Consider the following 23,225-nt stretch of genomic DNA (forward strand, 5'->3'; position numbering starts at 1 on the left):
ACACCATTAGAAACTGGACTCCAGTCTGAACACTTCCCATCAACCATCACCCTTTTTCTTCTTCCAGTTAGCCAATTTCTGATCCAAACTGCCAAATCTCCCTGAAACCCATGCCTCCGTATTTTCTGCAGTAGTCTACCGTGGGGAACCTTATCAAATGCTTTACTGAAATCCATATACACCACATCAACTGCTTTACCCTCATCCACCTGTTTGGTCACCTTCTCAAAGAACTCAATAAGGTTTGTGAGGCACGACCTACCCTTCACAAAACCGCGTTGACTAGCTCTAATCAAATTATTCCTTTCCAGATGATTATACATCCTATCTCTTATAAACCTTTCCAAGATTTTGCCCACAACAGAAGTAAGGCTCACTGGTCTATAGTTACCGGGGCTGTCTCTACTCCCCTTCTTGAACAAGGGGACAACATTTGCTATCCTCCAGTCTTCTGGCGCTATTCCTGTCGACAAAGATGACTTAAAGATCAAAGCCAAAGGCTCAGCAATCTCCTCAAGAGCTTCCCAGAGAATCCTAGGATAAATCCCATCCGGCCCAGGGGACTTATCTATTTTCACTTTCCAGAATTGCTAACACCTCCTCCTTATGAACCTCAAACCCTTCTAATCTAGTAGCCTGAATCTCAGTATTCTCCTCGGCAACATTGTCTTTTTCTGTGTGAATACTGACAAAAAATATTCATTTTGCATCACTCCTATCTCCTCGGACTCCAAGTACAACTTCCTACTACTGTCCTTGACTGGCCCTACTCTTACCCTAGTCATTCTTTTATTCCTGACATATCTATAGAAAGCTTTAGGGTTATCCTTGATCCTACCTGCCAAAGACTTCTCATGTCCCCTCCTGGCTCTTCTTAGCTCTCTCTTTAGGTCCTTCCTAGCTAACTTGTAACTCTCGAGCGCCCTTACTGAACCTTCATGTCTCATCTTTACATAAGCCTCCTTCTTCCTCTTGACAAGTGTTTTGACTGCCTTAGTAAACCACGGTTCCCTTGCTCGACCACTTCCTCCCTGCCTGACGGGTACATACTTATCAAGGACACGCAGTAGCTGTTCCTTGAACAAGCTCCACCTTTCCATTGTGCCCATCCCCTGCAGTTTTCCTCTCCATCCGATGCATCCTAAGTCTTGCCTCATCGCATCATAATTGCCTTTCTCCCAGATATAACTCTTGCGCTGCGGCATATACCTATCCCTTTCCATCACTAAACGTAATCGAATTGTGGTCACTATCACCAAAGTGCTCACCTACCTCCAAATCTAACACCTGTCCTGGTTCATTACCCAGTACCAAATCCAATATGGCCTCGCCTCTCATTGGCCTATCTACATACTGTGTCAGGAAACCCTCCTGCACACATTTACTACAAAAACGGACCCATCTAAAGTACTCGAACTATAGCGTTTCCAGTCAATATTTGGAAAGTTAAAGTCCCCCATAACAACTACCCTGTTGCTTTCGCTCCTATCCAGAATCATTTTTGCAATCCTTTCCTCTACATCTCTGGAACGTTTCGGGCCTATAGAAAACCCCTAACAGCGTGACCTCGGCTTTCCTGTTTCTAACCTCAGCCCATACTATCTCAGTAGACGAGTCCTCATCAAACATCCTTTCTGGTACGTAATACTGTCCTTGACTAACAATGCCACCCCTCCCCCTCTTTTACCATCTTCCCTGAGCTTACTGAAATATCTAAACCCCGGCACCTGCAACAACCATTCCTGTCCTTGCTCTATCCATGTCTCCGAAATGGCCACAATATCGAAGTCCCAGGTACCAACCCATGCCGCAAGTTCACCCATCTTATTCCGGATGCTCCTGGCATTGAAGAAGACACACTTTAAACCACCTTCCTGCCTGCCGGTACACTCCTGCAACTTTGAAACCTTACTCATGGCCTCACTAATCTCAACGTCCTGTATACTGGAGCTACAATTCAGGTTCCCAAGCCCCTGCTGAACTAGTTTAAACCCTCCCGAAGAGCATTAGCAAATTTCCCCCCCCAGGATATTGGTACCTCTCTGGTCCAGGTGTAGACCATCCCGTTTGTAGAGGTCCCACCGACCCCAGAATGAGCCCCAATTATCCAGAAATCTGAAACCCTCCCTCCTGCACCATCCCTGTAGCCACGTGTTCAACTCCTCTCTCTTCCTATTATTCGTCTCGCTATCACGTGGCACGGGTAACAACCCAGAGATAATAGCTCTGTCCTAGATCTAAGTTTCCACCCTAGCTCCCTGAATTCCTGCCTTACATCCCTATCCCTTTTCCTACCTATGTCGTTGGTACCTATGTGGACCACGACTTGGGGCTGATCCCCCTCCCCCTTAAGGATCCTGAAATTTTGACGGTGTGAAAGACTGAATTCAATCTCTCAGCAGATGCTATTTTTGAATCCATTACTTGTTTCATGAAATAGATTTAAATTTTCTTGCAGTTTGGAATAATACGTGAGATATGGAGGTTCATGAGACTATGGTCTTATAGTGCCATCTACTGGTATTAGTGCTATAATGCATGTTACAGCAAACGTGTGATGGTAACCCTGGCTTAAATCTTAACACCCAAAAATGGGTACTTTGGGGTCATATCAGAGGTTAAAATGTAAACTATTTGGAATAGGAATCGAACCTGCCTGTTTCCGGTTTTCATAGGGGTGGTATGAGGAAAGGGCGACTGTCTTGCTGATGGTTGCTCATTTGAATATTATAATGAAGCTGTCTTCATTTCAACAGTTGTTTCTATTTTTTCCAATTAAGGGGCAATTTAGCGTGGCCAATCCATCTACCCTGCGCATCTTTGGGTTGTGAGGGCGAAACCCACGCAAACATGGGGAGAATATGCAAACTCCACACGGACAGTGACCCAGTGCCGGGATCAAACCTGGAATCGTTTTCCTGAATAGTTGGAAACTCACCACTTGGGAGGAGGTGGGAGGGACGAATCCAAGAGTCGAGCACCTTCTGAACCTGGAGCAGTTCCTTCAGACCCACTACTCTCTGCCCCTAACCCCAGGCCACCCCTGCAACCTGTCTGCTTCTTTCCCACCAACACCACCACTACCTCACAACATTTAGATAAGCATTTGAAACGCCACAGCATACAAGGCCATCGACCAAATGCTGCGAAATGGAATTGGATGTGTAAGGTGCTTGATGGCTGCGGTAGACATGATGGGCTGAAGGGCCTCTTTGCTGTTGCAAATCTTGACCCCATGACTCATCGGACTATCCCAGATCACCATGGGACCCCCTCCCCGTGATGAGGACTCCCAGAGCACTGTCAGAACCCCTAACTGCAATCCTGACCACCCCACCCACCCACTCCCTCCAAACTCACTCCCTGAACATGTTTAGCCATTCTCATTGGTACAAGGCTGGATGTCACTCTATAATTCTGCTCAAAATCCAGAACATTAGCCATGAAAAATGTAGCAGAATCTCGTCTCCAAAATGGACTACAAAGAACAAAGAACAAAGAAAAATTACAGCACAGGAACAGGCCCTTCGGCCCTCCAAGCCCGTGCCGACCATGCTGCCCGACTAAACTACAATCTTCTACACTTCCTGGGTCCGTATCCTTCTATTCCCATCCTATTCATATATTTGTCAAGATGCCCCTTAAATGTCCCTATCATCCCTGCTTCCACTACCTCCTCCGGTAGCGAGTTCCAGGCACCCACTACCCTCTGCGTAAAAAACTTGCCTCGTACATCTACTCTAAACCTTGCCCCTCTCACCTTAAACCTATGCCCCCTAGTAATTGACCCCTCTACCCTGGGGAAAAGCCTCTGACTATCCACTCTGTCTATGCCCCTCATAATTTTGTATACCTCTATCAGGTCTCCCCTCAACCTCCTTCGTTCCAGTGAGAACAAACCGAGTTTATTCATCCGCTCCTCATAGCTAATGCCGTCCATACCAGGCAACATTCTGGTAAATCTCTTCTGCACCCTCTCTAAAGCCTCCACATCCTTCTGGTAGTGTGGCGACCAGAATTGAACACTATACTCCAAGTGTGGCCTAACTAAGGTTCTATACAGCTGCAACATGACTTGCCAATTCTTATACTCAATGCCCCGGCCAATGAAGGCAAGCATGCCGTATGCCTTCTTGACTACCTTCTCCACCTGTGTTGCCCCTTTCAATGACCTGTGGACCTGTACTCCTAGATCTCTTTGACTTTCAATACTCTTGAGGGTTCTACCATTCACTGTATATTCCCTACCTGCATTAGACCTTCCAAAATGCATTACCTCACATTTGTCCGGATTAAACTCCATCTGCCATCTCTCCGCCCAAGTCTCCAGACAATCTAAATCCTGCTGTATCCTCCGACAGTCCTCATCGCTATCCGCAATTCCACCAACCTTTGTGTCGTCTGCAAACTTACTAATCAGACCAGTTACATTTTCCTCCAAATCATTTATATATACTACAAAGAGCAAAGGTCCCAGCACTGATCCCTGTGGAACACCACTGGTCACAGCCCTCCAATTAGAAAAGCATCCCTCCATTGCTACTCTCTGCCTTCTATGGCCTAGCCAGTTCTGTATCCACCTTGCCAGCTCACCCCTGATCCCGTGTGACTTCACCTTTTGTACTAGTCTACCATGAGGGACCTTGTCAAAGGCCTTACTGAAGTCCATATAGACAATATCTACTGCCCTACCTGCATCAATCATCTTAGTGACCTCCTCGAAAAACTCTATCAAGTTAGTGAGACACGACCTCCCCTTCACAAAACCGTGCTGCCTCTCACTAATACGTCCATTTGCTTCCAAATGGGAGTAGATCCTGTCTCGAAGAATTCTCTCCAGTAATTTCCCTACCACTGAAGTAAGGCTCACCGGCCTGTAGTTCCCGGGATTATCCTTGCTACCCTTCTTAAACAGAGGAACAACATTGGCTATTCTCCAGTCCTCCGGGACATCCCCTGAAGACAGCGAGGATCCAAAGATTTCTGTCAAGGCCTCAGCAATTTCCTCTCCAGCCTCCTTCAGTATTCTGGGGTAGATCCCATCAGGCCCTGGGGACTTATCTACCTTAATATTTTTTAAGACACCCAACACCTCGTCTTTTTGGATCACAATGTGACCCAGGCTATCTACACCCCCTTCTCCAGACTCAACATCTACCAATTCCTTCTCTTTGGTGAATACTGATGCAAAGTATTCATTTAGTACCTCGCCCATTTCCTCTGGCTCCACACATAGATTCCCTTGCCTATCCTTCAGTGGGCCAACCCTTTCCCTGGCTACCCTCTTGCTTTTGATGTACGTGTAAAAAGCCTTGGGATTTTCCTTAACCCTATTTGCCAATGACTTTTCGTGACCCCTTCTAGCCCTCCTGACTCCTTGCTTAAGTTCCTTCCTACTTTCCTCATATTCCACGCAGGCTTCGTCTGTTCCCAGCCTTTTAGCCCTGACAAATGCCTCCTTTTTCTTTTTGACGAGGCCTACAATATCACTCGTCATCCAAGGTTCCCGAAAATTGCCGTATTTATCTTTCTTCCTCACAGGAACATGCCGGTCCTGTATTCCTTTCAACTGCCACTTGAAAGCCTCCCACATGCCAGATGTTGATTTGCCCTCAAACATCCGCCCCCAATCTATGTTCTTCAGTTCCCGCCTAATATTGTTATAATTAGCCTTCCCCCAATTTAGCACATTCATCCTCGGACCACTCTTATCCTTGTCCACCAGTACTTTAAAACTTACTGAATTGTGGTCACTGTTACCGAAATGCTTCCCTACTAAAACATCTACCACCTGGCCTGGCTCATTCCCCAATACCAGGTCCAGTACCGCCCCTTCCCTAGTTGGACTGTCTACATATTGTTTTAAGAAGCCCTCCTGGATGCTCCTTACAAACTCCGCCCCGTCTAAGCCCCTGGCACTAAGTGAGTCCCAGTCAATATTGGGGAAGTTGAAGTCTCCCATCACCACAACCCTGTTGTTTTTACTCTTTTCCAAAATCTGTCTACCTACCACCACCATCTTCTTCCCAGACTCCTGCCTGGACTAAATCCAAGACTGTTGGGTCTCGTGCACAAGCAACACTTGCAGGAGAAACTCTTCAGCAAGCCACATTTAATCTATCATATCTTTCCACATTATCATGCTTATAGCGGTCACTAGCATCTGTGGCTAGAGCCATTGTAATAAGGGAGGTTTTACCATATTATCCTGCAATTAGAGGTTGAGAATCGGTGCTCTAACTCCAGTGTTTTGTGTAGATTGGCTTTAGTTAGCAAGATTGATTGGTCCACTACTAGGAATACCTTTATTCCAGTCCTTGGAATCTCAATTGCCTCCTGCACTTCCTTGCAAAAGGGTGTGCCTTATTGTCTGGTGATGAGAGCGATGTTACATTTCCTGATGAGGTGAATCAAGTCAAGGACTTGAGACGTTAACTGTCTTTCTCCACACAGGTGCTGTCAGAGCTGCTGAATATTCCCAGCATTTCCTGTTTTTGATCTTGTTTGCTTTACTGGCTGTGGGGGGCAGTATACATCAACCCCCTGACAGTCCAGAGCCAATTTATCATTCATTTACTTTTATTGTGAATATTGCTCAAAATGCAACATTTTTAATACGAGATCAAGTGTAACTCGAGGCCTTCTCTGACTCTACAATGTATATTAACTTGAAGAAGGCTATGGCCTACCGCATTAGAGTGAATCATTAATTTAATTTGTTCTTGGGTTACAAATTCTGCTTGCAGGCCTGATAGGTTAGCCATCCCTAACTGGCCCAAGAAGTTGGTGGTGAGCATTTTTACTGACCGCTGTTGCCGTTGTGTTAATGCTGCTCTCACCATGGTGATGGAATGTTCATTACTTGCCTGGATTGATCCAGTCGCAACCCGACTCAAAAATCCTGACCAGCATGCACAACACAATAGTTTGATTGATCAGTGCCTTGTGTCACCAGAGGTCTTTCATCTAATGTCACTGAAGGAAAGACTGTTATGGCCCAGAATTCTACAGGTTTTCTCCAGTTATCCTGATCTGGAGTTGGCAGGAGATTAGAGGGAGCCCCTGAGGAACATCGGCCATTTCACCATTTCTCTGAGTGGGGCAATGGGTTCCATTGATTTTCCTCTCCAAAGTTAAAGCAGATAATCGTGACAACCATCTTTGGAATCCAGCATTGCTACGCCCGTCAGCAAGTATGTTACTTCCAAATGGTGTTCCCACGATATATTTCTTGTGCCCTTCTCACTGGCAGAGATCGCGGGGGTGGGGGAAGAGAGGTGCTGTTTAAGTAACATTGGCAAGTTATTTATTTTTTTTAAATTATAGAATTTAGAGTGCAGAAGGAGGCCATTCGGCCCATCGAGTTTGCACCGGCTCTTGGAAAGAGCACCCTACCCAAGGTCAACACCTCCACCCTATCCCCATAACCCAGTAACCCCACCCCTAATGGCAATTTTGGACACTAAGGGCAATTTATTATGGCCAATCCACCTGACCTGCACATCTTTGGACTGTGGGAGGAAACCGGAGCACCCGGAGGAAACCCACGCACACACGGGGAGGATGTGCAGACTCCGCACAGACAGTGACCCAAACCGGAATCGAACCTGGGACCCTGGAGCTGTGAAGCAATTGTGCTATCCACAATGCTACCGTGCTGCCCAAGTTGCAACACTGCCTCTTATAGATTGCACGTTATTGAGCCAGAGCGCATAGTGGTGGGCCTGGAGCCCAGTGACACAGGGCACCGATCAATCAAACTATTGTATTGTGCATGCTGTTGAAGATTTTTTGAGTTGGGTTGTGGCTGGATCTATCCAGCCAAGTAATGAACATTCCATCACACTCCTGATGAGCCTAGTAGATGGTTAAGAGGATTCGAGAGGTTAGAAGGTAAACAACTCGTCACCAAGGACCTGTTCTTGTTGGTCTGGCTGCTTTCAGTCAAGCTTGCATTGTGCGGTGGCTTCAGAATGTAGATGGAGGGGGACTCAGCAATGACGGTGCTGTTTAAGATCAGAACATGGGAATAGGGGGCGGGATTCTCCCAGCCCTGGGCCGGTCCGGAGAATCCCCTCGACCGGGACACGCCGCCCCGACACCGGCACGCGATTCTCCGCAGCGGAGAATCGGCGCTGGCGTGGTTGGTGCGGCACCGGTCGCGGAGACGCTCTCCGCGGCCGGCCCGCCGATTCTCTGGCCCGGGTGCGCCGAGCAGCCGTGAAAAACAAAACGAGTCCCATCGGCGCCATCCACACCTGCTCGCAGCCGACGGGAACACTGCGTGCAAGGGTCGGGTGGTGGCCTGTGGGGGGTGGAGGGGGACTCCGACCCCGGAAGGGGCCTCCGATGCAGCCTGGCCCGCGATCGGGGCCCACCGATCGGCAGGCCGGCCTCTCTGTCCCCCGGCCTCTTTTCCTACGTGCCGGCCCCGATACTCCTGCGCCATGTTGCTTCGGGGCTGGCGCGTTGAAGGACACCGCGCATGCGCGCGTTGGTGTCGTTGCCACTGCGCATGCGCGGATCCTGCGTCGCACAGTTCGCGCCAGGATTGGCAGCAGGAGCGGCGCGAACCACTCCAGCACCGTGCTGGCCCCCATTACTCCTGGCAGCGGCCCGTTCACGCCGTTGTAAAACGCGACGGCGTGGACACTCTGCTGCGGGATGGGAGAATCCCGCCCAGGAGTCGGTCATTCAGCTCCATGATCCTGTTCCACCATTGGATTCAATCATGACTAATTGTTATAACCTGCCTACTGACGATTGGCTGGGGACTAATTACTATCCCACAATCCTGTGGGAGTATGAACTTCCCCAATGAGGGGGGCGGAGAAACTCCTACTATAAATAAGCTGGCCAGTCCAGGAACCAGGAGGAAGGAGAAGGTAGCAAGGGAAGTTACTGCTACTGTTATGTATATATTGTTATAGTAAATAAACGTTATTATTTTGTATCCTTAAAACTCGTGCTGGATTCTTCGGGGCCCTTACAAAACTAATCAAATTAATTCTATTTTGATCAATATCCTTATCTAATTAAGATTTATCAATTTCAGTCTTAAAATTTTCAAATGATCCAGCATCCATAGCATTTCGTGAGAAGGAATTGTACATTTACACTACACTTGTTTTCTGATTTCATCCTTAAATAAGCCTCGCTCTAATTTCAAGTTTGTGAACCCCTTGTTCTCACTTGCACCACCAGCAAAAATGGCTCTTGTGTACATCCTTTAATGCCTAAATTAAATCATCTTGCAACCGGTCATAATTTGACCCTTTAAGTCAAGGTTGAGAGAGAGGTATATGGAGTTTTGACTTGTTGGAGGTGATCAACTACAAGTGCTTATGTGTTGAAAATGTTACCTTCCACATGTCAGCACATGCCTGAATGTTCAAGTTCTGCTGGCTGGCCTAAGCTCCTCCACTGTAAGCATTGCAAATAGAACTGATTGCTGTAGAATCATCATCAGACAATCTCACTCAAGCCCCAATGAACAAATGTAAATCATTGATGGTTGGGCTGAACACCAGCCACCCTGTGTTTGTTTGAGTAAAACAGTTGACTGATGAGCAGTTCTGTGTTCTGAGCCCCCCAGGAGCTTGGTTGATTTCACATAGAATCTTTATGGTGAATAAAGCTGGGAGAGAAGCTTGTGCCTTTAGTCTGCACCAATTTCACGTGGATTCCCATGTTAAACCAAAGCTGCATGAAACCACTTCATCATCCAGTCCCGTTTGACTGGGAAATCCTTTCACAAATTTGCCTCCAAGTGCATGTGCTGTTATTCCATTGCTGGTGAAAGTCATACATCAAGTAAAACAAGTGCTGAACCAACACGTCAGACATCGAGTGTGGAATTGTTAATGGCATCTCATAATCCAGCCAGTTTTTAAATCATGGCTTCAGATGTGAGTGTTATGAGACATGTGGTGAGGTCAGTGCGAGACATGAACACAATTATGCATCAGAGATTGCCATGAGAGGCCATTTTATTGGTGCAAAGCATGACAAACAAAGCACAGCAACTTAATTGGACATGATAGATATTAGTCACGTGACATGGTTACAGTAGGAGTGAATTCTCGCCAAGGAATGATATTAATTTGCTATATTAAAGTCCCCTGAAAGTAACAAAGTGACAATTAATTCAGAATGGTGTGAGATTCTAGCCGCTGTACATTCCTCATTGTGAATTAGGAGGGTCTTTAAATGCATATAATGTTACTGCTATAACTACTTAAAAAGATGTGATCTGCAAAACCCTCAGATTTGTTTTCACGCTCTCGTACTTACAACGATGAACTTCATTCCTCTGTAAACATCCAGGACCTTTTGTGTCCTTCAGCAAAACAAAAACTAAAGAAGAGTTTCTGTACTTCAATGTTCCCGCCTCATTCCAGGTAGGAAAGTGGTTCATATTAGCGTAAAATCATGACTTGGGGATGCGGAATCTACTGACATGTATCATCAGAATTTTCTAGGCGCATCAAAGCAGACCAATCTACCTTAAGTGATTTTGGTGGGGTTAAAACCTTTTCCTACCCTTCCCACTGGTGCAATCTTCCGGTCACGACGATGCCGACTTCCTGTGGCGGGTTCCCCGGCAACGGGATGGGCGAGCCATGCAAAAGGACATAGACATCGGTGCGACTGGAAGATTCCGCTGCTTACCAGTGGCGAGCTGACTCCGCCGCTGGAATACACTTGGCCGGGAGAGGGGAGGGGGTTGAGGGGGGGAGGGGGGGGGGTGGAATCCCGGCCATCATGAATAAATGTTGTACGATGCGCTGAGGAACAGACTAAGATTGATTTCCCCCCACCCCAACTCAAAATACTACTTACTACATCAAGCTTTGACTTGTAACTTAATTGTTCACTGCAGTTCAATCTAAGTTTACAATAAGTTACTACTTCGAATCATCTTTTCATTACTTTCTTCTGCCAATCTTTGAACTCTTAGGTGGTGCTGCTGGTTTGGGGGCTTCTGCAGGTGGGGGAGTCGAGTGCACGGGGGGTGGCTGAACTCCCCTCTTTACTGCTGGTATCTCCTCGCCGTGTTTATAGACACTTACAGTGACATCAATTGTCTCGCCGCCATATTTGTTCCTGACGTTAATGCCGTATTTTCCCGAATCCTCCGTGGTAACGCCTTTAATGGTCAAGGAGGCATATTTTCCCTGCTCGACAGTCGCAATGTGGTGATCATTCAACTCAAGGTCTTTGTCATTCTTGAGCCAGGTCACCTCAGGAGATGGATCACCGAACACAGTGGAAGTGAGGCTCAGTGTCTGGAACACAAAGCAAAAAGCAAGTTAACAGAATGGTCTTTAAGGTAATACCATTGGAGGGAAGTCTGTGGCCCTTATTTCTGCTCCTCTATCCATGCCATTTCATAGCATGAAAGAGACAGGAGTGAGTCAAGAATAAACTTATCGTCGACATCGCACCCAGGACTCGCCTGCTATAATTTAAGCAGCCAACGTTCCAGCAGGAATCAATATTGCATGTATATCAGGGTTTTGTTATGTTGCCAGCACGTTGGTGTCATTTGTTAGCATTGTGGCAGCTAATATACATAGCTACCAATAGTGTGAAAGGAACAGTGTGTGCCTCAGTTAAAGGGATTCCTGGAAGATGGTCTTGCAATTTTATGAATAGTTTTGGAGGGTAAGTGCATTCAGCATCACCTGAAGCTCCTCTTGGGCTATTTTCAAAGTCTTCAGTCCCTTTATTACCAACCAACCGCCCCCCCCCTTCCCTCCGCCCCTTCCCCTTCCCCCTCCCTCCCCCCCACCCCCTCACTGTGTCCCAATTTTTCCAACTCTCAACCTTCAGATGCTGTTGTGGCAATCCTGCCAGGTTTCCCATTCTCCCTAAGCAGGGAGCCACCTAACAATGCTGGAAAAACATGGGAAGTTCACCAATTCAATGTAAAAGGAGCCAAACCATTAAGCTTCTTTCCAAAAACATCAGGGAGATGTTAAGAATGCTTCAATCACTGCCCATCTGAAATATCTGAAGCTGAATACTGGGGTCATTGTGCCTTCTCCACTTCCAACAGACATGTACTGCACATGAATGCCCATGTTACTTATGTATGACTTTATACTTGAAGTAAGCAGTGAGACTTGGGAAAGGGATGGCACCATAACATGCTCTGAATCTGTTTTTTCAAACAACAAATACTGTGGGTGGTGCACACCTTTGCGTGTCCTGTTCTATATCTCCCATGACATTACTCTCAGTAGATCGGATGTTACAAGATATTATTCTGCTAAAGTGGCGTTCTGTTTCAAGAGATCCAAACTTTCAGTGGCCACAAAGTCTGATTGCTAGAAGTAAACACAATCTGATCAGAATTTAATTGTTGTTTGATGTGACAATGTTGCAGAGAGCAACTTGTCATTTCACTGAGTTTAATTATTGTCCATCATAGAAGTTGGCCATTCAGTCCATCATTCCTGCACTAGCTCTTTGCAAGAACTATCCAATTATTCACATGGGATTAAAAATAATTTCCTCTCAAATATTTATCCAATTTCCTTCTGAAAGAGATAATTGACTCTGTATCTACCACCCTTTCAGATCATTCATTCCAGATCATTATAACTGCATAAAAAGAAAATATGCTCATGTCACATTTGATTCTTTTTGCCAATTACCTTACATTTGTGTGTTCTGGCTTCTGAACTTTCTGCCAAACTCTGGTAGCCGAAACCAAAAAGGTTAGCAAAGCATTTGAGGCCTTCTACTGGGGACTGTACACCTCCGAGCCCCCCCCGCCGGGAACTCAGGGATGAAACGGTTTCTCAATGGTCTGCATATGCCAGTCTTGGGGGATGATAGATGGAGGGAGCTGGAAGCACCAATAGGACTGGTAGAGGTCATGGAGAACATCGACTCCATGAAGGTGGGGAAGGCGCTGGGACCAGAAGGGTTCCTGGGGGACTTTTACAAAACATTTGCGCCTGCACTTGACCCGCGCCTGTTCGCAGGAGAAGTTCGCAGACTCACTAGCGAGGGACCCCCTGCCTCCTACGTTAATACAGGCCACCATATCGCTGATACCCATAAAAGACAAAGACTCAACAGAATGTGGATCACACAGACCCATTTCGCTGCTCAATGTGGATGCGAAAGTACCCGCAATCATTCTGCCCTAAATGCTGGAAAACAGCCATTCACCACAACTCTTTGCATTCTGCCCCTCAGCTAATTGTTATGTCCACACTACCACTGTCCCCTCAAATCTACTGGTTTGTGGCAGAAGTCTGTCGTTTGGAATCCGCTGCCTGTTTAAGGCTGCAGCTCAGAAGCAACCGTATCTGAAGAAAGTGTGACACCTGGAGTGCGCAGTAACTTTTTTTGTCATAACAACTTGCATTTATGTAATGCCCAAAACGTGCTTCTTGGGAGTGTGATCAGACAAACTTGAGTTCAGTCAAAGAAAGGCGTCAGGGCAGGTGGCCAGAGGTTTGGTAAAAGAGAGGTTTTCAGGAGCATTCATCACGGTGGAGAAGGTGGAAAGGTTTGGGGAGGGCATTCCAGGCCTTAGCAACCAGACAGTTAAACGCATGGCCGCCAGTATTAGAATAATGGAAACAGTGGGTGCATAAGAGCCCAGAATTGAAGGAATGTAAAGTTCTTAGAGAGGTTTAAGAGGAGGAGTGAAGCCATGGTGGCATGAAGTGTAATGTACCATTTTCAATAATCCTTTGAGCGAAAATAATACAGAATGCTGAAGCAGTGAAAATGGATTTAGATCATGATTTGGTCTTACCTTGCCTTCCATTATAGTTACCACATCTGGCAATCCTCCTAATACTTTGCCACGATCTATAATGGGAAAATCAATGCTAACTTAAGTAAGTGAAATAAATTACAACTATCTTTATTGCATTATTTAACGAAGAGCTTGGCACTAATTTGAAATAATGTTTTTAATAAATAGGAAAGTCAGATTCTGTACTTACTCTTCTCTGCAAAAGCTGCCGCTCTGAAAATGAGAATTAAAACACTTAATAAAGCTGCATGGTTAAAACTTAAGGACTTATGTAATATTTATGCCGTCGTACTTTTAGCTGACAAAGACAAAAGTTAATGAGCGGACTGCGTGGAGGAATTGTGTTGTGTGCAATAATTACATTTAAAAGCATTCTGAAATTGCACAATCTGAAATTGAAATTTATATACATCACACAGAAACTTACTTCAGCCTCTGGAATTCAGTATATGCCTCAGCATAAGCTGCAGATAAAATCAGAAAGAGGTTTCAAATTAACATACAATAGTGTCTCTACAAACTCCTGTTAATGCTTACACATATACACATCTAAGGTATGTTTAGGTGCATTTCTTAACTTTACAAACAAGTAAATCGCTTGAAGCCATTTGCCCTAGATTAGACTGATATATGACATGGATCAAACTAGTGTAAAAAATTAACCAAACTGGACCAGTTCTTGCAAAAGCATTGTTTCCATTTGCTTCAAACTATGAATTCTCTGTTGTGGTACTATTCCCCGTTCCACAAAAAGACAACCTTTGACCCCCTCCATCCTTGCAAGTTACCATGGTGTCCCCACCTTCCCTTTCCTCTCCAAAGTCCTAGAAGATGAGGTTGCCTTTTAAATCTGTGCCCAACTTTCCAGGAACTCCATTTCTGAACCCTTCCACTCCACCCCTGCCACAGTACTCAAAACCTGCTTCTAATAAAAGTTCAAATGACACTCTGAAAGACTAGGCAATGATAAATTATGCTTTTCATCCTTCTGGATTTGTCTACAGCATTGACATGGTTGGCCATTCCATCCTCCTCCACTGCATGTAATATCCGGCTATCCAGCTGTGGGGAGTGGGGGAGAGCTGCTGTAGTCATTCATTCCATTTTTATCTATCCAGACAAGGTTAGATTTCTCGTCCCTTCTCTTCCCACTCTTGCAGTTACCTCTAATTGTTCCCAAGAAGTTACCATTGACCCCACCCTATTCCTCATTTCATGCTGTTCCTTGGCAACCTCATCCGAAAACACATCATCAGTTTCCGCATGTGAACTACCTCATTCACACCTTCCTTTGATCGCTCCACTGTCTAACCATCTCCAATCGGCCACACTGCCTGTCCAATATCCACTACTGGACACACCGCCACCACAAACTCTGTTCCCTAGCAACTGTCTGAGGCTATAACAGTATCTTTGTAACTTTGGTTTTACTTTGGGCCCCAAGCTCTGACCCCATATCCGTACCACGATGAAGGCACCATTTCCAATTCAATAGCAAGGCCAGAGGTTTCTCCATAGAGAGGAAAGGGCGATGAGACAGCAATTTACCTTGTGCAATCTCATGCTTCTGACAGCAACCAAACCAATAAGGATCAGTACAAGTCACCCCAACTAGTTTGAGGTTGGATCAAATGATGAGGTCTACAGCTTGGAGGGAGCTAAAGTCAAACAACCAAAATGAAGAAATAGGCCAAGTGATGTGAAGCATGCTCAATTACAAACTTCAATTCCATACTACTCCAAACAAGCATTAAACCTAAATCCAAACTGAAGGTTCCACTGTTTAATGCTATGCCTTTCTCTACCGACAACCCAAACATTCAGAATATTCACTCTCTTGAAAGATATTGTAGATGGGATATAACCAGGCTAAATGAAACTGTGGCTTTGAGACTGGAATGGAAATGTTTTCAGCGGTATGTCGGTAAAAGATTTCCAAGATAGTTAATATCTCACTGACAGGAAATATCAACGGTGAACCATAGTTAACTCATATCACGATTGTATTACAAATATGTAAATGACTTTTAATTCAGAAGAATCCATGCATTTGATGTTAATTTTTAGCATTTGTCTGACTTTCGCATCATATTCAGAATGAGCAACTTACCCTCTCCAGAAAGATCAAGGTGCCGTTTATAAGAAGTTTTACCATCAAATATCTCCATCGTATATTTGCCTTTTTCTCTGTCAGTTGGCTCACAGATCTGCATCCAAACTTGCTCACTGCTTCCTCCAATTCTCATCTTTTCAGATGATGCAATCTTTGACTCCCTAAACCCAGAGCACAATATTTCTTAGGCATTTGCACAATGCAAACATATAGCAAGTCATAGCAAATCTACGTGTGAAGACAGAAATTGATGTTGTGCACTTAATCATTCATTCAGGTTCTGCAAAGTAGCATTTCAAAGAGAGAATTAGACAGCAAAGGAAGGAGTTTGTTGCAGTACAGACTGGACATCGGCAATAATATAGGACTCAACTACCCTGTTCAAACAAAGTAATCAATGTACTAATTTTAAAAAATTGTTCACAGTTTTATTAATGTTACTGATTTATGAATTATGGTGGAACACCACAGCCGGGATTCTCCGAGCCCGCGCCGGGTCGGGGAATCAGCGGTGACGCCGGAAATTCCCGCCACGCGGCTCCGACGCAGGGACACGATTCTCTGGCGCATGGAGAATCGGCGCCAGTCGTGCGCGCGTGGTTGATGCGGGCCGGTCGGGGACCGCGCCGGTTCTCCGCTGTCGACCGGCCGAGTTCCGCAGGCGTGGTTCCAACCTGGTACCACCTGGCGGGAGCTCAGACCCGCGGCTGCGGTGGCCGATCTGGTGGGGAGGCAGGGGGATCAAACTCCGGGGGGGGGGCATGCATGACGGCCAGGCCTGCGATCGTGGGCCACGCGATCTGGAGGGGACCTAGCTCCTTCAGCTCGGGCCCGCTGTGTCGTTACGCCATGTCGGAAATGGCCACCACGCGCATGCGCCGGTGCAGAAAGGCCACCACGCACATGCGCGGACCCGTGCTGGCAGTGCAGGCCACGTACTGGCGCCGGAGCAGCGTGCAGCACTCCGGCGCCGTGCTAGCCCCTGTGGCCTACTGAATTGCTGGGCCAAGAGGCCCACTGACACCGGTGTGAAACACTCCGGATTTTGGAGAATCCTGGCCCACACCTCTGACAATCTATGGTAAACTGTAGAAAATTGTGATTCAACTGGATCAACCCAACTGGGGTTGTGGGGCCTTTTCTAGAAATCTCAGTTAAGCTTCAGCTCTGCAAAAATCAATGCCATGGATTGTGTCATTTGCTCGGAATTCTTCTTGCTAAGCAGCTCCTGTGAATTGAAAAGGGAGCGTCAGAAACTGGGTCAATTGCACAGGTAGCTGATGCCAGCTCAGACTATTTAAAAAGCTGCAGCTGGAAATTTCCTTTGAGCTGTTTGTAAATGGGTGTTCTTGCTGCAATGCTGGCAGGGTAATGGATTCTCTCCCCAATAGCGTCCTAGTAAATCACCGATATACCCTCTCCAAGACCTCGACATCCTTCCTACTGTGCGGTGCCCAGCATTGGACACACTATTTCAGTTGGGGCCTAACCAATGACTTCTAACGGCTTATACTCATTAAAGCCAGGCCTACTGCTTTTTAAACACTTCTGGTGGTGGCCATGCAGTGAGTGGTCGCACACAGGGTAGCTCTGGCTCGAAGGCTTTGGTTTTGGCTATTTTGAAAAATGAAACAAAATGAAAATCGCTTCTTGTCACAAGTAGGCTTCAAATGAAGTTACTGTGACAAGCCCCTAGTCGCCACATTCTGGCGCCTGTTCGAGGAGGCTGGTACGGGTTTTCACCCATGTGTTGTGTAGATTCGGCAGGAAAGTGGAGTGGAAGGTGTAAGAGAAGAAGCTCGCCCCTGGATTGGCATGTTTACTGGATATCAGATCCGGCTGAAGACAGCAAAAGACCTGGCTAAGGAATTGGAGGAGACCTGTGGCGCAGCACCAATTGTGAAAATGGTAGAAGGTCATCGTCGACAGGAAAGCCTCAGATGGAGCAATTGATGAGCTTGATCAAGGAGGAATTTTAACAGCAGAGGAAGGAGATGCACAGTGACTGGTCAAAGGCGATTGAGGGAGCAGTGGCATCTCTTCATGGGTCTCTGGATCGGGTGGAAAAGAGCCTCAAAGCGCAAGGGCCGACGATCCGGCAGGTGGAAAAAGTGGTGTCCGACCAGAGTGTTTGTATTATGTCCTTGAAGGCGAAGGTGGGGCTCCTGTGGGATCGATGCGAGTTGCTGCAGTCAAAGGTGAAGGAACAGGAGAACAGGTCCAGGCGACAGAATTTGTAGATTGTGGGGCTGTTGGAAGGTGTGGAGAGAACGAGCGCCACAAAGTATGTTTCGAGGATGTTAGCCAGGTTGGTGGACGAGAAGTTGTTGGCAAGGCCCCAGACATGGAGCAGGCCCATAAATCCTTGAGGAAGAAGCCAAAAGCAGGGGAGCCACCACGGGCGGTGATTGTGCAGATGCACAAGGTTTTGGTTAAGGAGAAGATTCTGAGGTGGGCCAAGCAATTCTGTGAGTAGGAGGGTAATTGAGTCTGGATTTACCAGGACATTGGCGCAGAGCTGGTGAAGAGGCATGTGGACTGCTACAAGGCCAGGGGGGTGTTGTACAGACAGCAGATTCAGTTCAAGGTGCTGTACCGGCCAGACTTTGGGTGACTTATGATGCCGAGTGTATTATCTTGAGACGCCAGAGGAGGCCAATTACTTTATTCGGGACCATAAGCTGGGGGAGAACGGAGGGGACGCACAGGATGGAGGCATTAAGTCCACAAACGTTGGGAGTTACTGTTGTTCTGGGATGCCGATTTTGGGGGATTTTCAGAAGCTGGAGATTGTAAGGGGGAGAAGACGATCGCTCCCCTCCCCCCCCCCCCCCCCCTCCCCCCTCTCACCTTTTGTTTTTTGGAAGGGGTTAAATGGGACCCTGGGTTGTGTTTATGGTTTTGTCGTTATTCAGGTGAATCTGGGCCTCTTGAGCAGGATAAGGTGGGGGAAAGTTGTACGGGGGACCTTCAGGTGGGAATCGCACGCTAGTAAACAACGCTAGTGAATGGGAGTGTGGTGGGGTAGGAGGCTGGGAGGGTTGTCCAGTTTGGGGGGGAGGGGAAGGAGGGGAGTGCAACGTGGCAGGTCTGGAGGATGAGAACGGCCATGGACGTGGCGCGGGGCCACCTTGGAAGGGCCCGGTTCAGAATGGCATTGGGCGAGGCAGAACGGAAGGGGGATGATAGCGGATGATAGAGGGGGAGGAGGCGCAAGCCTTCAGTAAGAATTATGACATGGAATGTCCACGGGTTAAACGGACCGGTCAAGGAGTCCAGAGTTATTGCGTACCTGAAGAGTTTGAGAGCGGAGGTGACTTTCTTGCAGGAGATACATCTCCGGGTGAAGGATCAGGTTATGCTGAGGACGGGATGGGTGGGTCAAGTATTTCACTTGGGCTTTGACTCGAAGTCGAGGGGGTGGACATTTTGTTGAGCAAGGAAACGGGGTTTGTGGGGGCCAGGGAGATGCAAGATCCAGGGGGAAGGTTTGTGATAGTGAGTGGGGTGTTAGAGGAGATGCCGGTAGGGTTGGTTTAGCACAGTGGCCTAAACAGCTAGATTCAGTTCAAGGTAGTGCACAGGGTACACATCACTCGGGCGAGGATGAGTGGTTTCTTCCAGCGGGTGACTGACGGGTGTGAGAAGGGTGATAATCTGAAAGATTATCATTCACAAAGAACAAGACAGCACAGGAACAGGCCCTTTGGCCCTCCAAGTCTGTACCGGTCATGATACTAACCTTGACAAAACCCTCAGCACTTCCTTGTGCTGTACCCCTCTACACCCATCCTATGTATTTGTCAAGTTGCTTTTTGAATGCCGTTAATGTATCTGCTTCCACAACCTCGCATGGCAACGCGTTCCACGCACTCGCCACACTCTGTGTAAAAAAACCTGCCTTGCACATCTCCTCTAAACTTTGCCCCACGGACCTTAAACTAATGCCTCCTGGTGACTGACCCCTTTACCCTGGAAAAGAGTGCCTGCCCATCCGCTCTGTACATGCCCCCATAATCCTGTAGACCTCTATCAGGTCATCCCATAATCCTGTAGACCTCTATCAGGTCATCCCATAATCCTGTAGACCTCTATCAGGTCACCCCTCAACCTTGTTGTTCACCTCCACTCTTTGTTTCTTAATCAAAGTCATATCCATACTTCCACTTTAATCCTGTGAACTTCAGTTGTTAAAGTAATTCTCACTCTTGTGTGAACCGAAGAGGTTTTATTCTGATGCCAATTTTTTTTTCTCTTGTATAGAATGCATGATTGCTTTCTTTACAAAGGCATGGTTTTATGTCTGAATTTTCTTAAGGAAAATGGATCCAATAAGTTAAATATAAAAGTCAATTGTATGGAAATAAAAAGATATTCCTCCAAATTAAAGAGCAGATTCTGTCCCTCTGTGGGTCTAATGGGTGGGGTGGTTGTCGGAAGTAGTCTTTCCTGCAGGAGACAGCCACATCCCACTTCATGGCTGGATGGATAACTGCATCTGGTCCTCAACACTCACACTGCTCTCATCTGTGGCTACATGGGTGGCAGCCATATCTCGCCAGTTCGTAGGTCAAACAATGCAGGGTGATATCCATATGCGAGAGAAAATACCTATCTCCAACTACAAGTGTGCAAAAGGAAATGCTACTTGATTGACATAGCAGAGGAAATGATATTCCTGATACTACATGTGCTGAAAGCATCACAGCACAGTTGTGTGGACAGCTGTAAAGTTCATGGCTGCAAAGTTCAAAGGTGTTCTTGTATGTACACCTTACTGACTCCTTCACACATAATATCCTGAAATGCATTCCTTTAGTATTCGCCCATAGAATATTGAAGGCAAAACAAAAAGAAGAAACAGGGGCGGCTAGATTCTATGATCTTGAGACTAAGTGTTGACGCCGGGGCACGATTTGTGGAGTTCTACGACAGCAAAACTGGCGGCGCACCTGGACTGATTCAGCGAGGCTAGCAGCGGCGCCAAATGGAACACAATTGATTCCAATGGAACACAGTGTCTGATTCGCCGACATCGGGATTGACACTTGAGAGGCTGATAAGCTGCAGCCGCATATTAGCACTCCACTCCCCACACAGATCCCAGCCAACAAGAAAGCACTGGATGCGCTGATTACGCCCATCCCTTTGATGGGTCGGCTGGGGCCAGATGGTACCTAGGAGGGGTGGCCTGGGGGGGGACCCATACGACCCGCAGTCCGAGGTTCACAGTGGGCAGTCAGTAGTGTGCGCAGCCACATGGCTGCCTGGCAGGCTGCGGCAATAGTGCTCCGTGCCTATCCACCCAGCCCCATGGCCCACCTCCTGGCCACACCTCGCTACTCCCCCCGGCGGCACAACTGTCAGCACGCTATGGTGATGTTGGACACTTTTCACGCCCCCTCATCAGCCTTGGCGCCTGTTTCTCGAAAGCACAAGTGAACCTCGTCGTCGGGAATTCCCACCCGGTGGAGGGGGAGGTTCGCGGAGGCCCCTCAGAATACCGGGTCAGGCCCGCTAATGATATGCCAATGGAGTATACTGTATGTGCGGAGTGGAACGCATTGGCGGTGCTATCGAGGCACCGGAGAATTGCGATTTGGCGTAAATCCGTCACCCACCAAGATTTCGGCATCAAAATCGATTCTCCGCCCAATCGCGTTTTGCCTTTCCGGTGTCGGCCGATGGCGACCCCGCCCGGGATCTTTTCTAAGCTTCTCCAAATGTGCAAACTCTACTCAATAAAAACAACAGCTACTGACCCCAGAACCAAATTGTTCTGGTTGACAGTGGCTGTGGCAATACAATAACGACATTGCTGATTCAAATGAAAGTTGCCTAGCAGAGAAGGCCCAGCGGTCAGAAAGTTACACATTCTTGTGGATAGGCGAGTCAAAGAGAGAGAGGCAAAAGGCAGATGTCAGCTTTGATATCAAGTCTAACATTGCAAAAAGCTTGAATACTCTCCCGAGAGTGAACAAATCAGGCTTTGACTTCAGGAATAGCTCTGCTGTGAAAAAAAAAAATGTGATGATGGTGAAGTAGTACTGTAAACCTTCAAATCAACAGTTCTGGAAGCTGCCAATGATGTCCAGGGAACACAGCGAAGGAACCACTTCGGTGATGACAATGAACTGCAACAGGAAAGAAAATGCAGCAGACACTGCATGACTGGGAAACAATGACAAATCTGCTGCTAATAAATCACTCCGGGAGGGAAAAAAGGAACCTGCAACAGAAGCTGAATGGAATGCAAGACACATGGTGGGCCAAATAAGTCTAACCACATCAGCACCGTTGTGGAATTTCTACAAAGTCTTTAAACGTTCCCCGGTCAGGATTCTCCGTTCCCCGACGCTGATTTTGTAATCAACAATCGGGCGACGAATCCCTTTTGACGCCGAAATCGGGGGCGGCGCCTGTTTGACGCAGGTTTCGTATGCTCCGCAACCTCTGAAACGGCATCATCGCGATGCATGCCGCACACCATTGGGGCAGCCTCCGCGCGCCACCTGAAGTCCCTCCCTCGATGGGCCGAGTTCCCAACCGTGCGGTTGACGTGTGGTGTCAGCGGTCGGGAACCCGGGGTGGCGGCTGCGGAGTGTGTCCAGCGCCGCCACAGTCAGGCGGAAGCTGTGCTGCTGGCCGGGAGGGAGGATCAGGGTGTGGCCAGGAGAGCACTATCTGGCAGGTCGGGTCCACACACGGCCGGTGCCATGTTTTACGGCGTGGCCACTGCAGGACCACGGACCCGGCAATTCTCCAGCCGTTTATATCGTGGAACCCTGGGGCGTCATTCTCCGCCGGCAGGAGTCTCCGTTTTGCCGGCGCCCGGGGGTTTCCCGACGGCGTGGGGCTGCCCCACAATGGGAAACCCCATTGACCGGCCGGTGTTACGGAGACTCCCGCCGGCCGGTCGGAGCAGAAATGTGGCGGGGCGGGTAGGAGAATTTCGCCCCAGGTGTTTAACGTGGCGCGGCTGCTAGCTCCTTACCGGTCGGTGAGGGGGCGCCGCCGATTTTTGTCACGTAAAACGCCACAGATCTTCCGCACGGGCTCAGAAGCGGAGAATCCAGCCCCACATTTTTGGTTAAAAATCAAACTCTTTCATAGAGTTAATACTTTAAATACAGAATTCAGGGGCGTCATTCTCCGACCCCCCGCCGGGTCGGAGAATGGCCGTCGGCCGCCGTGAGTCCCGCCCCCGCCGAAGTTTCCGGTACCGGAGATTGGGCGGAGGCGGGAATCGGGCCGCGCCGGTTGGCGGGACCCCCAGCTCAATTCTCCGGCCCGGATGGGCCGAAGTCCCGCCCAGAAATTGCCTGTCCC

At 47.7% G+C, this 23,225-nt stretch overlaps 1 protein-coding gene across 6 annotated transcripts in view; it reads right to left on the reverse strand.

Annotated features, from left to right (window-relative positions):
• The window catches only part of myom2b (myomesin 2b), a 190,222-nt gene that overhangs the window by 40,160 nt on the left and 126,837 nt on the right, over nucleotides 1-23,225 (reverse strand). For 3 of the 6 annotated variants that reach the window (XM_072498615.1, XM_072498614.1, XM_072498616.1), the window contains exons 34-38: nucleotides 15,894-16,057; nucleotides 14,211-14,247; nucleotides 13,974-13,996; nucleotides 13,781-13,836; nucleotides 11,073-11,288 (exon numbers count right to left, since the gene is read on the reverse strand). In XM_072498615.1, the coding sequence (XP_072354716.1) occupies nucleotides 11,073-11,288; nucleotides 13,781-13,836; nucleotides 13,974-13,996; nucleotides 14,211-14,247; nucleotides 15,894-16,057 (496 nt within the window). Of the gene's footprint in view, nucleotides 1-9,957; nucleotides 11,289-13,780; nucleotides 13,837-13,973; nucleotides 13,997-14,210; nucleotides 14,248-15,893; nucleotides 16,058-23,225 lie in introns of those variants that run through there. The other 3 variants (XM_072498612.1, XM_072498613.1, XM_072498617.1) reach the window with 1 other exon arrangement.

This window comes from Scyliorhinus torazame, chromosome 4 (assembly GCF_047496885.1).
Source record: "Scyliorhinus torazame isolate Kashiwa2021f chromosome 4, sScyTor2.1, whole genome shotgun sequence".
NCBI classification, from domain to species: domain Eukaryota; kingdom Metazoa; phylum Chordata; class Chondrichthyes; order Carcharhiniformes; family Scyliorhinidae; genus Scyliorhinus; species Scyliorhinus torazame.